This window comes from Neopsephotus bourkii, unplaced genomic scaffold (genome assembly GCF_033783945.1).
Source record: "Neopsephotus bourkii isolate Nb327-2 ecotype Australia unplaced genomic scaffold, CSIRO-AGI_Nbou_v1 NB_1825, whole genome shotgun sequence".
In the NCBI taxonomy this organism is placed as follows: domain Eukaryota; kingdom Metazoa; phylum Chordata; class Aves; order Psittaciformes; family Psittacidae; genus Neopsephotus; species Neopsephotus bourkii.
The window spans coordinates 3,355,239-3,370,520 of NW_026902298.1; the positions used below are offsets into that span (position 1 = coordinate 3,355,239).

The following is a 15,282-nucleotide window of genomic DNA, read 5'->3' on the forward strand; positions in this document are numbered from 1 at the left end:
ACATTCAGTGTGAAATATAGGTCACTGGAACAGGCTCCCCAGGGAAGTGGTCAAGGCACCAAGCCTGAGTTCAAGGACTATGTGGACAATGCTCTTAGGCATATGGTTTAGTTTTAAGTAGTCCTGCAAGGAGCAGGGAGTTGGACTGGATGATTCTTATGGGTTCCTTCCAACTCGAGATATTCTGTGATTCTGTGATTTCTGTCGACTTATATCACACGTCTGAAACCTGTGTCTAACACCCTTTTTCACTTCTTTCCTCGATCCTATAATTTCTCCATTCAGGATGTATGTTTTCTGGGGCAGGGACCATTCCTATTCTGTTTATAGGAAGACAACCTATTGACTTCTGTGGATATAGTGGATTTATATGTGACTAAATGTTATGTGCCTCTACAATAAACCACTTCTGGCAATTTTCTTTTTATTTTCTTTCTATAGGAGTAAAGCTTAAACAGGGAAAGTTTATTGTCACCATTCCCTTCCCCAATTAATTTGTAGTCCCCTGTACTTGATTATGTTAAGTACTTTTATTTTCTGCTAAGGCATAGAACTCATATAGGAATACATTCTCTTACTTTTTCCATACTTCCAGAAAACTGACAAAATTTCACATTGAAAATCCCTTTTCCCCATCCGGAAATACCCTTTTCATTTTATGCACCTCATAGGCAGTCCTTTGTATATCACTTTGTACCTCTTATTGTAATGGCAAATGTCATATCGAGGATGGAAGGACTTGGGGTGTTAAGTATTTCTGAGGTCCTGGCCATTCGTGCCAAGAGGTGAATTTGGACGTTTCATCTTGATACGTCAAATAAGGCAGTTTCCGTAAATGATCTGGTGTTATTAAATTATTATTAAATGTAGTTTTATGTTAATGATGATACCTGTAACAGAATTTCACAAAGGACTTTTCTACTGACAACACTAAGTGCCACCTTGACCCATTATGATTCTATGATATTACCAATACTGCTGTCACTCTTTGAATATGCATGTACTAAGAAAACTGTATTTTCTCCCTTGTTGAATTCTGCTTCTGTAATCTTTAGTGCTCTTTGTCTACAGCCTTTTTCCCAACATTGTGATGACTTCAAGGCTGTGTCATTTTTTGTGTCTGTTTCTGCATTCAAACTCACCTATCTGATTTCTCCTTTAAGGTGAATAATTACAGTTTAGAAGAAGTTACCCATGAAGAGGCAGTAGCGATACTGAAGAACACATCAGATGTAGTGTATCTGAAAGTTGGAAAGCCCACTACCATTTACATGACTGATCCATATGGCCCACCAGATATTACTCACTGTAAGTGACTTCTGCAATTCATTTTGTAGGATATGACTGTGGATTTTTTTCATAGCTTGTCCAAAATACTCCATTAAAGTTCACGAAACAGCTTGGAAGGCTACAAAAATGAAATGCCTACTGCTACTAAATTATGCTACACTCATTAAATATTGCAAATAATGTAGCTCTGCTACAATATTTTTGCATCAAAAATAACAAAGAAGCTGATGTGCTGTTATGCTGATTCCAAAATGCCATTGTCCAGGTAATCAGACTGAACTGTAACTCTTGTGACAATTACAGTAATATGTAAATGCAAATGTATATTTTTAATGTATTAAATTTGTAGACTGCAATCCTCTGTCCACTGAAAAATTAGAACCAGAAGCAAACCACCTTGTACAAATACAGTAAAAAGCCCAAGGTGATTATACATCATATATGAGGAAAATATTTAGTTGGAATATAAAAATCCTTCTTCTTATGTTGACAACCTCCTTGCTGATGTGCTTTTTGTACCCATGAGTATATGACAGCAAATAGGATCTTCAGTCTCTCCTATCTGTCCAACCTACGTATGTCTTCAGGATTTACTCAGTTCTCTTTTGTCTCCTTATCTGAATGTCCTAGGCTCCAATCTACTCTTTATCTCCTGCCATCATCTCTTAACAGCTTGACTCTTTATTTTAGTTTGGGTGTAGGCTGTCTTCACAAGTCATGTAGTTATGTTGAGTATTGATGACCTACCGATGAATCTAAGTGCTATTAGTACATGCCATTCTTATACCCCTCCTGCCAGTCCTCCTGGTGCCCATACATAGGCATTCCCATTCCCTGTTCATTCCCAGCAATCTCAACATTTCAGTTGCAGCTCTCTGTATCACTGGTGCCTGTTAGTCTAAGCAATGCATTACTGGAACTACCTTCCTTCATTTATGTGTTCATTGAAAAATGTCTACTTTGGGTTCAACTACCAGCAGGGACAAGCTGCACTGTCTAACAACTGGATGGCAGTTTAATTCTTCACAAGGCCTTTGGCAACTGATCCATTCCCGTCTTGATCTGCCACTAATCCTAGGAGCATTTAAGTCCAACCAAGGGCTGGGAAAGGCAGGTTTTTCCCAGTAAATGACACAGATTAGAATTTCTCTGCACTTTTGCATTGTGTTGCTACTGTGGTCTGACAGAGGTAATGGAAAAGTTAAATATCCATAATGCTCCTTAAAAATAGAAGGGAAGGGTTTGTAACTTGCACATCAGGTGGTATACTCAACTGTGCTGAGGATACCTATTTAGTTAGCAAGTCTTACAACAGGTAGCAATCATGTTGCTCAGTAGCAATCTGGTATGGGTCTTAGCAAAGCCTGAGAAGCAAAAATGCTAAATGTTCCTATGCAATCTCCTGCTTTATAATACTTTCAAATTAATAATTTCAGAGTTCTAAAACAGTGTGTTTTATTAGGTCAGGTTATAGATCAGCAGCATATGAGAAAACAGAAGTAAAGAATATTTGCAGTGGCCCCTAGGCTGTTGGTGCATACAGATTCATTTATCCTCAGGGAACCTTTCATTATACCTGCACACTCAGAGTATTTCAGAACAGGTAACAGCTTTTCCCTATAGAGATATTTTGCTTTGAAACATTCTGTACCAGTATCTGAAAGACTGAAACTAATACTGAAAGTTTAGCTGTCTTCTTCTCATGAGAAGATCAATCATAGCTCATTGCAGAAGCACATATCATTGTTTTTCCCATTTATCATTTCCTTTTCTAGATTAACTAGAGATGGGATATGACTGTTATTACATCTCTCCAGTCATAAATATCCCCAGTAACTTCAGAATAGCAAAAAGCAAGCAAGCAAGCAAGCATACCCACAGCCCAAGTATAGATTCAGACAGTACAGTCCTGTAATTTTCATTATTAATCATTACTGTATAAGAGATTTGTATCCACTTTCTATTTTAAGTATACAGACTTACAATCATCTAAATAACAGCTATGAAATTTCAATTATATTGGGAATTTTGGCACCTTTAGTAGATTGCAGCTTTAAATCTTCACCATACATAATTCTTGCCGTACATAAAATTCCTGCTATCTTACATTAAGCCCTTACTATATTGGAGCCAAAAAGAGGAGCGTGCTTTTAATGTAATTTTCTCCTATTTACATTTCCTTATTCAAGTCAGTCATAATTGAAGAAAATGTTTCCTGTTTCCCAAACTGCTTTTTCTTATTCAGATCTGCAGAGTCAGTTGCTGCAAACGAGCCATAATAATCATAATTATTAGTAGTATTAGTATTATTAACCTTTCAGGAAAAATCCAGCTGTTCATTCTTTCTTGTTACATTTGAAGCTCTCTCAGTCAAAGATTGTCTGTTTTGATGTTATTTATAGCAATGAGCATGTTCTTGGTTCTCTTGGTGCTCTTGTGACATCTAATCAAACATGGAAGTGACTAACTAGAAATGCTTATTCTTGCCATCAGCTTACTCTCCACCAATGGAAAATCATATACTCTCTTCTGGAAACAATGGCACTTTAGAGTACAAGGCATCCCTGGCCCCTATCTCACCAGGAAGATACTCACCCATTCCAAAGCACATGCTTGTGGAGGACGACTACACCAGGTCAGATGCTTCTCTTTATTTGTTACTTTTCATGATAATCGCAAGGGACATAGGTAAAGTGTTTAATTCACCTGAAATAGAATATTGCATAGCGTTATTTCCACTCATGTTCAAGGGAAGATGCATTGAAGCTGTTACAGGTATGAAGACAACTCAGAGAAAGATCACATGAATGAATGCTGACGGGAGGTCTGTGTTGTTTGAGTGGAATCCTGAACTAATTCCTAAAGAGGATGGCTGCACTAGAGCAATGTGACACTGAGAAAAAACTTCTGCTTCTTAGCACAGCTACATCTCAGGATCAGTGACTCATCTGGCTCACTGCATGTATGGGTGGAGGGACAGTATGTGCATTGTACCAGTTCATGGCAGTACACTCGGAAAGGTCCAGATTGTTTAGGTTAGCAAAATTGAGGCTGAAATAGCCTGTGATTGCTCTGTGTACACTCATTGGAAGATAAATGTTATGGAGAGAAAACACTATGGGAAAAGAAAAATAGTGTATAAACTGGCTGCAAATCAATATTGGAGGGAAACTGGGAAAAGTCTCTTAACCATTACAGCAATCATAATATGAAACAGTTTTCTGTGACAGCAGAGAGGTTAAAAGGAAACTGTTTATGCAGTGGCATTTGATACCATCATATAAAGGGAGTTCTTTGATGTGATCATCAGCAAAATGACCCTGGAAATTGCTTGTTATCCTTTTTTAATCCCCAAAGAATTGTACTACTATATGGATGTCTGGTAGCAGAATTGTATCTGTGTAGCTGGTTTCCAGGTAGAAGAGGAAATGGGAAAATGCTGGGTAGGTTCTTTTGTGCCTTTTGTTAGATCAATGCTGAATGTCACTGATGAGACAACGTGTGTTTATCTTTTTGTTTGAAGAGCACTACCATTCACTTAGGAGACAGCAGCTGTTAACGTCTGTAAAATGAGCCCCCATTATAATGCCACAGAAAATGAGAAATTAATTCTTTCCCTTTGCTGCAGTATAAAGTCATTGTATTTAAAGCTAGGAGGGAGCCATTCCCATCATCTGACCTGACCTACTGTGTGTATCAAACCAAAGAATCTCCACTTATGTATTCATCAGCTTCATAACTTGCTAATTTGCATTTAATTATTTTTGTTGCATATGATTACAATCTCAAGCTGCTGAACTTGTTGGATCAGACAGATTCAGAGTAACTAAATTGGGATACAGTGTTTGATCGGGACATAAATGTATGGTAACCACACCTTGCTTCCCTTTGTCGGCTAGAAGAATCTCTCTGTTTTGACTGAGGATGCAAAGCTTGACATTGCTTTCCTTCAACTTATGAGGCATTCAGTTAGGATGAGTTTTCTCCAAAAGGTTCCAAGAAATTATATTTTTTAATTAATAGTTAAAATATTGGTTTCATTAAATTGTGCATCAAGGCTTTACCTGGGTTAGTACTGACCTTATAATTTCTAACTACCTGTGTACAGGAAGAGCACCAATGTAGCGTCTGGGTTACAACGTTGAAGGCTTTGTTAATAAGCTGAATTCTCTCCTTCTGTAATGAGATGTCAGTAACATTATTACTGACAAGGATTTAAAAAAAAACCCAAACAACTTACAAATGGCAAAAAAATCAACCTTACAAGTAGGTAATAGCTAAGGGGATCAAGAAAGACTTCACAGAAAGCGAAGTCTTCCTAAAAAGGGAGAAAACCTGCACTGTGCAGTAAAAGACCATTTAAATTGTCAGAAGGCCTGTAAGGTAATGAAGAGCTATCTTTAGACAGCTCTCTGTTTCTCTGTGTTCCATGCAGCTGATTTTATCTAATTATTTCTACCAAAAAGAAACCCAAACAAGTCATATAAGAGAAGGCAGTGACAGTCCGAGCCCATTAGTTTGGTCGAAAGCACACTTCCTCAAAGAACCATGCGGGTTATATATTGAAAGTAATTAGCATGTCTTTTTGATCTTTTAAGGAAGAAATATGTATTTCTTTGCTGATATTTTAAGGGTTTTTTTAAACAACTTAATTCTGCTGATTTAGCTCCTGACAGTAAAACCAAACACTGGCACAGTCTGGTTCTTGACTGAGGTATTCACACCAATGTCCGTGTGAATACGTGAATGTGTGTGTCCAAATAATACAATTATTTGGGGGAAAAAAATGAATGCCCACAGAAGCTGTGAAATACTCCTCTCCTGTGTTCTTCTTCCTATCTGGGCTGATATCCAAAGTCTTCTCTGGCACTGGCAGTATTGACAGGAGAGTCTGATTCTATAAACATGACTTTCTGTGCAAGGCATGTGGCACTAGCAGAAATAAAGGTGTTGAGTAGTAGGAGCAGAATGCACCCATGCAGAATGTCCTTGAATGCATCAGAGCAAATCAGATGAAAATCTCATTGTTCTAAACAAGTATTTACTTCGACCTGTTGAAAAGGAGGCTATTACATACTTAATTATATTAGTGATAAGAGTTTGTATGCTACACTGTTACCTAGGATACAAAAGCACAAAGGTAAAATTAATGTAGTCATATGGTAAAGGAAATTCTTGCCATTGCATTTCCTTACTTGATATATATCATACAGCACTATCTGAGAGTCACCCAAGCAAGAGCCAGAGACCAGGTTTCTCCTCTGAGTACAATGATAACATCATCAAAGCAGAGTCATTTAACCCTTGAATGATGCTGAGCCTTGTTTGCTTTAAACATCCACGTAGCTAACTATTGCCCATTGATTCAAGTGGGGCTATGGAAAATGAAACAGTTAACTCTCACAGTGATTTTCACAGCTGTACACTGAGAATAGTGAAAATACTCTTTCTGTTCAGTGCTATTGGATTTACAGATGAGTGCCACTAAAATAAGAAGATATTTGGAACACCTTTGTTGCTGACCAGTTTAGAAAAAGTTAAAATCTTTTGGGACATTGATTATCATATTGATAATTTTATTGAAACTTATAGGTTTCCTCACATATTTTGTTATAATTAAGATGTTTTCCAATTACTGCAATGCTGTCCATTAAAACAAGCTGGTTCATCCTACACGAGGTTTTCAGGCCTCGTTTACATGTTCATCACATAGGGAAATTTTACCTGTGCAGTCACAATATGGCAACACTTCCAGCAGGTTTTCATTTATGCCAGATATATTTGGAACAGTAACTTCTCCACTATAAGAGCTTTTGCAATTTCATGATTCTTTGCACATGTGATTTGAGTGAGGCTGATGACAAGCTTTCTTTCAGCTTACTTGCTCTAATGAATCTATTGGTAAAGCTTAAATGGTTGAATATTCATTTCAATTTGTCCACTTCTTCTTTCCTTTTTTTTTGCTTTTATTTTTTTTTCCTCCAGTTTTAAGGTTTGGGGTTTTTTTAACTAAATACTCATATATTGCAAACAAAAATAAGCGTTTCTATTGATAAAACTTAGATTTTTTGGATCCGATATTAAATCTGCATCTGAAAAAATTCAGATGAGCTCTTGCTTAATTAAACAAAGGGAGAGACATAACTTAATCCAAGCAAAAGAGAGAGAAAAAACCCAAATCATCTTCAGTCACAAGTTTTAATGAAGCTGGATGTTGTCTTTTAATTACTAAGCTTTTCGCAATTGTATATATAATTGGTCCAAAATGCTGTCACTGATGGGCATAATTTACTTTTTGTTTTGTTGGATACATTTTAAATTCTCTCTGGATAGAAGCTTTGCCCTCCTTCATTTTTTATGAAGATTGCCACCTTTTAAAATCTAAATGAAATAACAATGTCAGGTTAGTAGTATGTGGGATCAAAAGTGGATAAAAGCCAACTCTATCAATACAGTCATCATCATTCCTCAAGTAAGTCCTTATTTGTTTTAATTTCTAGTAGGACTAAAGTGTTGTGCAGGCAATGCAGGAGATTCTTTGACTGTTGCTGACAATTTCCTAATGCTGCCATAGGGGAGAAACAGGAACAATTCTCTGCTTGACTTGATGCTTATATAAAGGAAAAATCTAGTGGCAGAGGTGGTGATAAATAACAGCTGGATCAGAGTGACCATGAGCTGTTTCAGTTCATGATTCAAAGGAAGTGTAAGTAGTCAGCAAGTTATGACTGTAGACTTCAGAAGAGCAGACTTCAGCCTTTTTGAAGAAGTGCTAAGCAGAATCTCTTGGGATGCTGCCACAGAGACATAGGGTCCATGAAAAATGGATGATTTCTAAATAAAACTTGTTGAGAACTCATGAATGAACCATCCTGTTTAGCAGGAAGGAGGGGGATTCAGCAGAAGGCCTTCTTGGCTGAGCAGAGAGCTCTCTGATGGCTTAAAATGCAAGATATAGACAAGCATTGCTTGACTGCTTAATGGCAAAATTGAAAAGCTGTTTGATTTGAGCTAAGACAAGGGTTATAAAGGAAAACAAAAAATGATTCTTCAGATTTACTACTTTCAAAAAATAAGGTAGGATAAGACAGACTATACAGAAAAAGGTGAAGTACACAACATCATCTTTTAAGGGACCAGAGGTAATTGAAATAGCATAGATTTACCAAAAGCAAATTGCGTGCTTGTCCAGCCTGGTGGTCTTTCCTTATTAAAGCTGTGTGGATGAGGGGATAACAGTGGCTGCCCTATACCACCCCAGGGTACAGCGCAGGTCTTGCCTTCATTAGGAATGCCTCTTTGCTGGATGAAAACACAGCTGACTCCAAAGTCATACCTGACCTATGCCATAGCTCCCACAGATGTGTGGCTGGATCTGCTGTGGGACACACAGTGATTCCTTTTCTCCACTAGCTCTCCTGGGGAGTGGCTGCAAAGTTATTTCTCACACCTCTTTTGTGGGCAGGAGATGCTGCAACACAGGGAGCACCCTTTAAAACTCCTCCAACAGCATCTCATCCAAACATGAGGAAGTGTTGGATAAACACATTGAACTAATCAATAGCTGGAAAGAAAACATGCTTTGTAAAGGTTTGGAAACCTTCTGGATACCCTTTGAATATCTCTTGGATTAGTCACATTGCTCATCAGCTTTCTCCCAGCATGGCTATGCTCATTTGATTGCAAGGGCTAATTTTGGTGAGGCTTTTGATACAGTTTCCCACAGCACTCCCATTTGAAAGCTGAGAAAGAGTAGGCTGTAGGAAGAGACTGGGTTGGGAACTGACTGAACCAGTAGGCTGAAAGGGTAGTGATTGCTTGATACCTGTCAGGTGGTCAGTGATGAGCAGAGTAGCTCAGGATACCTTGCGCGTCAGTGAATATCTTCATCAATGACCTAGATCATGACAAAGAGTGCACCTTCAGCAAATTTGCAGAGGGTGATAAATGAAGGGGGAGTGGTTAACATGACAAATGACAGAGCTATATTTCAGAGGTATCTTGATATCCTCAAGGACTTAGCATTGAAAAGCCTTATAAAGTTCAGTAGGAAGAAGACTGCACCTCAGTGCTGTGCAACAGCAGCACACACTTGTATGGGCCATGAAACAAGCATGAAACTGCTGCTTCATTGAAGATGACCTGGAGGTTACAACAGATGCCAGGCTAAACATGGAACCGGGAGTGCCTCTCACTGCCAGTCAGGTAATTGACATAGTAGGCTATAACAGAAGCATGGCAAGTAGAAAAAGAGGAGTTATTTTCTAGAAGGCTGTGACCAATTCCCCTACTTTAACTTCAAAAGTGTTGTGGAAAAACAGGAGGGCTCTCAGGATCCTAAATCACCTGGAGATTAGAGGGATATTGAGGGAACTGGGGCTTGTTTAATGTTGTGAAGAAGAGGTTAAGGGGCAATTTAAGAGTACACTATAAGTACTCAGTAGCAAAGGTGATGAAGCCAAACTCAGTAGAGAAGGACCAATGGCCAGAAGTATTTGCTTTGGATGTTCTGATTTCTGTTTGAGAAGAAAACAATAGACAGTAGGTGGGTGTAGCAGTGCTATAGCAGGTTTCTTAGTAAGGTTGTGAAATATCCACCCTTTGAGATTTTTAGGATTTGGCTAGATAAAATCATGGCTGATCTGTTCTAGTATTTGCAGTAATCCTGCTTCAAGCACAGGATTGGATGAGATGACCTGTACAGATGCATTCCAACCAAATTTTCTATGACAGTAGGAAGAAAAGAAGTGGTTTTTTATTTTGGGTTTTTGTGGTATATTCATTACTTGTACAGCTTAGAGAGAATTGCAGTTTACTCTTTAACAGCTGTCTGCCTTCTTATTTGCAGAAATGCTGAAATTATAGCCTAAAAATCCTGTGGCTTTTCGCTGTACATTCCTTCTGTCTTTAATGAACAACATCAAGAAAGATCCATAAAAACAAAGTACTACAATCTTGAGTTTTTACTTCCTATTTAACTTCAGGAAATGATAACATCAAAATTCTGTGCTTCAGCTGATAAAAAATTCACTGTAACATTTAACTCTGGCTGGATAAAAACTCATGGATGGAAAAGCTGAGTTCCCAGTTTTGCTGTGAAAAGCATATTTGATTTTTTTTTTACATATATCTTTGCAAAATAACATTTTCTGGATGAGGAGGAGGTGCTGAGGACTGGGAGGGAGAAAAAGAAGAGCCATAAGTTGAAGTCTCAGGGGACTTTTAATCCATTTTGAAAGTACCGTTCCTCGACTGCTTCTTGTTTACTTATATAAACTTGCTGGTTGAGGGTATTTTATGGAAACACCTTTAAGTTTATATTGATACACAGATTTGACTTTCCAGTATTAAACTATAACAACTAACGTTATGGCTTGTGTGTTATAAAACTGTAAGTAATAGTTTTCTGATGTGGTTTTATGAAGCATAGAAATAGGTAAAAAGAACTGGAGTTTTTAGTTATAAGTCCCGAAAACAGTTCCTTTGGGGTTCTTTAATGAATTGATTTAGTTAATCGATTGACAAAATCTATATACTGCATGTTTTAAAAGTGTGTATTTGCTGAAAAGAGTTAGCTACGTAGTTCTTGTGTGGGAATAGAATTGAAACACACATTTCCCAGATGATCTTCAAGTAGTGTAGGTAGAGCTTTCAAATGGTGATTTTTACACCATGTTTTTGACCCAATATTACTTTATAAGGGATAAGTTAAAAGATATGTAGAAGTACACCGATGCAGTTATATGAATATGACAGGCAATTGTGAGTTCTCAATCATATCACCATGCCTAACACAAACTCATCATGTCAGCTATGCCCGCAAAATAATAAACTAGTAATATGAGGAGACTGTTAATGCCTTTAATTTATTCTTATTAAATTAGTTATAACTTGGGCAGATTAATTGTTTAAGTTAATATTTTCATGCTCATTTTTTACATTTGTTTATCTAGGAATAGCAAAGTTTGCATGTTTATTTTGATTCAGTGTAACATACCTATTATATTTAATGTAATTTTAATTAACTACTGGTATTATCAAATTAAATTGCATATAGTTCCAACCATAGCTACTTGGTCATTTAAGGGATGGAGGGAGAATTACATGTCTTAGTTCATGTTCTGTTCTAGTCTAGCCTATCTTAAAAATTGTAGTGATGTTGTATATTAAGTACTGTAGTATTCCACACATAGCTTCACAGTGTTGAAATATGGGAGAAGATGGTACTTAATCCACATACCATTTCCACTGCATTTGTGAAAATCCATCTTAATGTCAAAAAATATTAGTCTTTGGAAATCCGCAGTTCATTTGTGTTCAGTACTTTTTGCAATAGAGCTCTTCCAGATTCCGTGTTGCACATCGAGGTATATCAAAGATTCCCACTTCTGTAATAGTGACTCCATTACTTAAAAAAGCCGGCATGATTGAGCACAGCATTATATGGCCAAATATAATTTTCTCTCTACTTATTTCTTGCACCTCTTTGTGACACAGAAACATAAGCAGGAGTGATTCTGTTTTGTGTTCAGAGTGCTCAATTCTGTCAGATTTTAACATTGAAGAGACCAGAGGAATAGTGGGAGTGTGTCTGGCAAGGAATTGTGGTGAGATTGAATGCTAGCTAAAATGAGGGAGAACTTGTCACTGGTTGTGTGAGGATGGAAATCACAAAAAGGGAAGCCTGGTATTTATTGGGTATGTAAACTTGGATTTGGAAGTGGAATTCAGGAGAAGGAAGAACATAAGTAGAGAAAAATAGTCTGGAGAAGTGCAGCAATGAATTTCAGGGCTGCTAAACCAGTGACTCCTTCACACAGTGAGACATGAGGTTTGGGATAATCAATATCTGTGCAAGAAGACTGGGGCAAGGAGCAGACATACAGAGCAGGTAGGAAAAGTTGCTGTTAAGATGCTGACAGGATCAGGCTAGGGACATCTCTGTCTGGAAAAATGGAGAGGAACCCAATGGTCCCACCAGGCACTCTGTCATGGAAAGTCATCTCCATTGCCTATCTGTCTGGAAGGTGACAGCCTGCTGCTGCTACTGGTTACCCCCTGTCTCTCAGAAGGCAGAATTCTTATGCTCTGCCTCTTAAGTTAGAGACCCTGCTCATTATTATGTTGTATTCAGTATAGTGTCCCATAATAGGATTTCTTTCTTGGGTTGGTCTTCAATTAATCTAAGGGATTATTAAAAAAAAAAAAACCCTCAACAATTTAGAAGAACCCTATCTGAGTTATACAATAAATGTTCAGTTAAGAAAGGAAAAATATAGGTTTGTCTGTATAACCTTAAATTGGACCCTTGGTGAAATATGATAGTAACTTATGTAGTTATCATTTAGAAACATCTACTGGTCAAACACCAGTCCACAGCTTTATAGAGAAAAGGTCACAGCTGTATTTCTTAGCAATCATATTATTCATTCCCTTCAATGAGGCATTAAACAGCTAAATTGCAAAGCAGCTATTTGACATATGTAATGTATTCAATACATAAGTTTTATCTTAAGCTAATAATATAACTTTACAAATGCAGAGTAATTGTCTGCCTATCATAAGACTTCATTTTGCTACCCCAAATTTATTTTAAATAGTAGGTCTTACCTTGGTAGAATTATTTATGTTAAAGTAAAAATATAGTTATTGTCAGGTCACCAAGTAGTCTGCTATGTCCTGAGTAAGCCACACAGATTTAAATGGACCTGTCAGAGATCCCCAAGTAATAGGATTTGACTATTTCCAATACAGTCAGTGGAAGCTACTTATTACTTAACAATTTAAAAGAAAAAAAATCAAATTCCAGAATCTGCTTTAGCGCTTGTATGGAGATTTTTGAAATGAGCTGATAGGATTGGCAGTGATAATGCACATGGAAATGGTAAGTAACATTTAATAGTGCACAGAGGAAAAAGATACCCCCGAGTACATACCACATGTGTCATGGACATGGACTCTTAAAGCAGCTATTACCACTTAAGAAAGACACCTTGGGGTGATTGTGATTACTCCTGTGACATTGTCAGCTCAGTACTCAAAAGCAATCAATAGAGTAATTAAGAATGGAAATAGGATATGATAGGAAAGGAAACAGTGCAAAATATAATGTTTTCCTGTGTGAATCTATGACGCATCCAAGTCTTGAATACTACATGCAGGCAACTGGTGAGAGCCCAGAGGAGGGTGACAAAGATGATCGGGGTGTAGCATAGTTTGCAGGTGAAGCTAAATAACAAATAGTTCCAGTACAGAAAAAAAATGTCAGAGAGAGCTAGAAGAGAGCTCTGCAAAAGTTCCTGTGGCATAGAAAAGACAAGAGGCAACTACTGTTAACACTTCCTTACAACTCAGATACAGGGTGTTTACAATGCATTGCCAAGTTTAAAATACAGAAAATTTGAGGTTTTGAAATGTTACCATATATTATCAATGTGCAACCAAGGAACAGGCTTGCAGTACACAAAGTTAGAGGTATCTGGGTATCTCACACGATGGGTTTGTGGGACTCATTGCCCCAGTGTGTTGTGAAGAACTAGGGATAGAAAAATGTTCAAATACAGATGAGGATAAGTGCTCGAACACATGGTGCATAGGCCTACTGACCACTGTTTGCTTGGATTTAGTTTCTGGTCTGCATGGTCCTTATCTTGTTGATTTGCAGCAGCTGAGCAGGGAAGGGCTATTCTTTACTGGCCCTGTTTCCTACAAAGTCACTGCAAATGAGCAGGGGCTTTGGTCTGACAGTCTCACCTTTCCTAAGAGAAACAGCCTTCTTTTCCATTACTGCAACAGAATATCATTACTGCTTTTTTTCAAATTAAGCAGCCATTTCCTTTCTTTATTCCTAATGTCTGAGAGTAACGAGTGTAGAATTGGGTGCAGAATATTAAAAGTTTTAAGTTATGCCTTTTGGTAGACCATTTCATCTAAAAACCCTATTAAAATGTTTAAATGGTGTGGTTAAGAGGAGCAAAGCCATCCTTACTCTTCATTACTGTGCTAAAAAGAATTGCCGTGATCTAAGCGCTTGTTTTGCAGTTATGGTAAACTTTAAGGCTCATGAAAATAGCAGCTAATAATGAAAAAGCTGAGAAATCATTGATTATACTAGGATTTCCAGAAAGAACTAACGTAATGTACTTCAGGTGTTTTCTTCCAGCTCTTCACATCCTGTCTGTGTCTTTCATTTAATGGAAAGAAACATGTCATATAAATGATTGGGTCTTATTTGAACTGCCAGGACACAACCTATGAAATAAAATCAACTTTCAATTCTAAATAAATCTATTGAATGATAAAGTATCTGTTCTCCTAGAACAGATACTATTCTATGATTCTATGGTTCTATGACTATATGAACAAGAAACTGAAAGATGTCAAAAGACATATGCAAATCACTTGTTATTAGAATCATAGAATAGTTAGGGTTGGAAAAGACCTTAAGATTATTTAGTTCCAACCCCCCTGCCATGGGCAGGGATGCCTTGCGCTAGATCATGTCACCCCAGGCTCTGTTCAACCTGGCAAAGTGGAAGAGTTCATTTACATTAAAATGCTATTGATTTTTTGTTTTAATAGTGCTATACTTTTAGCGACAGTTCTTTGCACACTTCCCACCAACACTTTATTAGCAGTACTAATGCATTAGTTGTCTTTACTGAACTTGGGTACAATTAAAAATGGCTACTAAAAAAAGTAAAGCTGGAAACTTGCAGCATTGTGAGATTTAGTCTCTCTCAAACTGAATTTAGCATTCCCTGGCTGTAGCCCTGCATAGGCAATATGCTGTGAGAGCTTAGCTGTTTTCTTTCCATATCATAAAAGCTTTTAAAATGTTTTTTAAAATTAAACTGTTAACAGTTATTATGCTGTGTGTTGGCAACTGAATGCTGCCAAACAGGATTCTGCAATAAAAAGAAGTTGAATTGAGGACCCTGCATGGCGCTGAGGAGAGAATGGTTTTAATAATGCCATTTTCTTATAACTTCT

The 15,282-nt window shown here is 37.4% G+C and overlaps 1 protein-coding gene across 37 annotated transcripts in view; it reads left to right on the top strand.

Annotated features, from left to right (window-relative positions):
- The window catches only part of DLG2 (discs large MAGUK scaffold protein 2), a 1,002,605-nt gene that overhangs the window by 734,484 nt on the left and 252,839 nt on the right, over window positions 1–15,282 (top strand). For all 37 annotated transcript variants that reach the window (XM_061343348.1, XM_061343335.1, XM_061343334.1 and 34 more), the window contains 2 exons: window positions 1,164–1,308; window positions 3,784–3,925. In XM_061343348.1, the coding sequence (XP_061199332.1) occupies window positions 1,164–1,308; window positions 3,784–3,925 (287 nt within the window). The remainder of the gene's footprint in view (window positions 1–1,163; window positions 1,309–3,783; window positions 3,926–15,282) is intronic.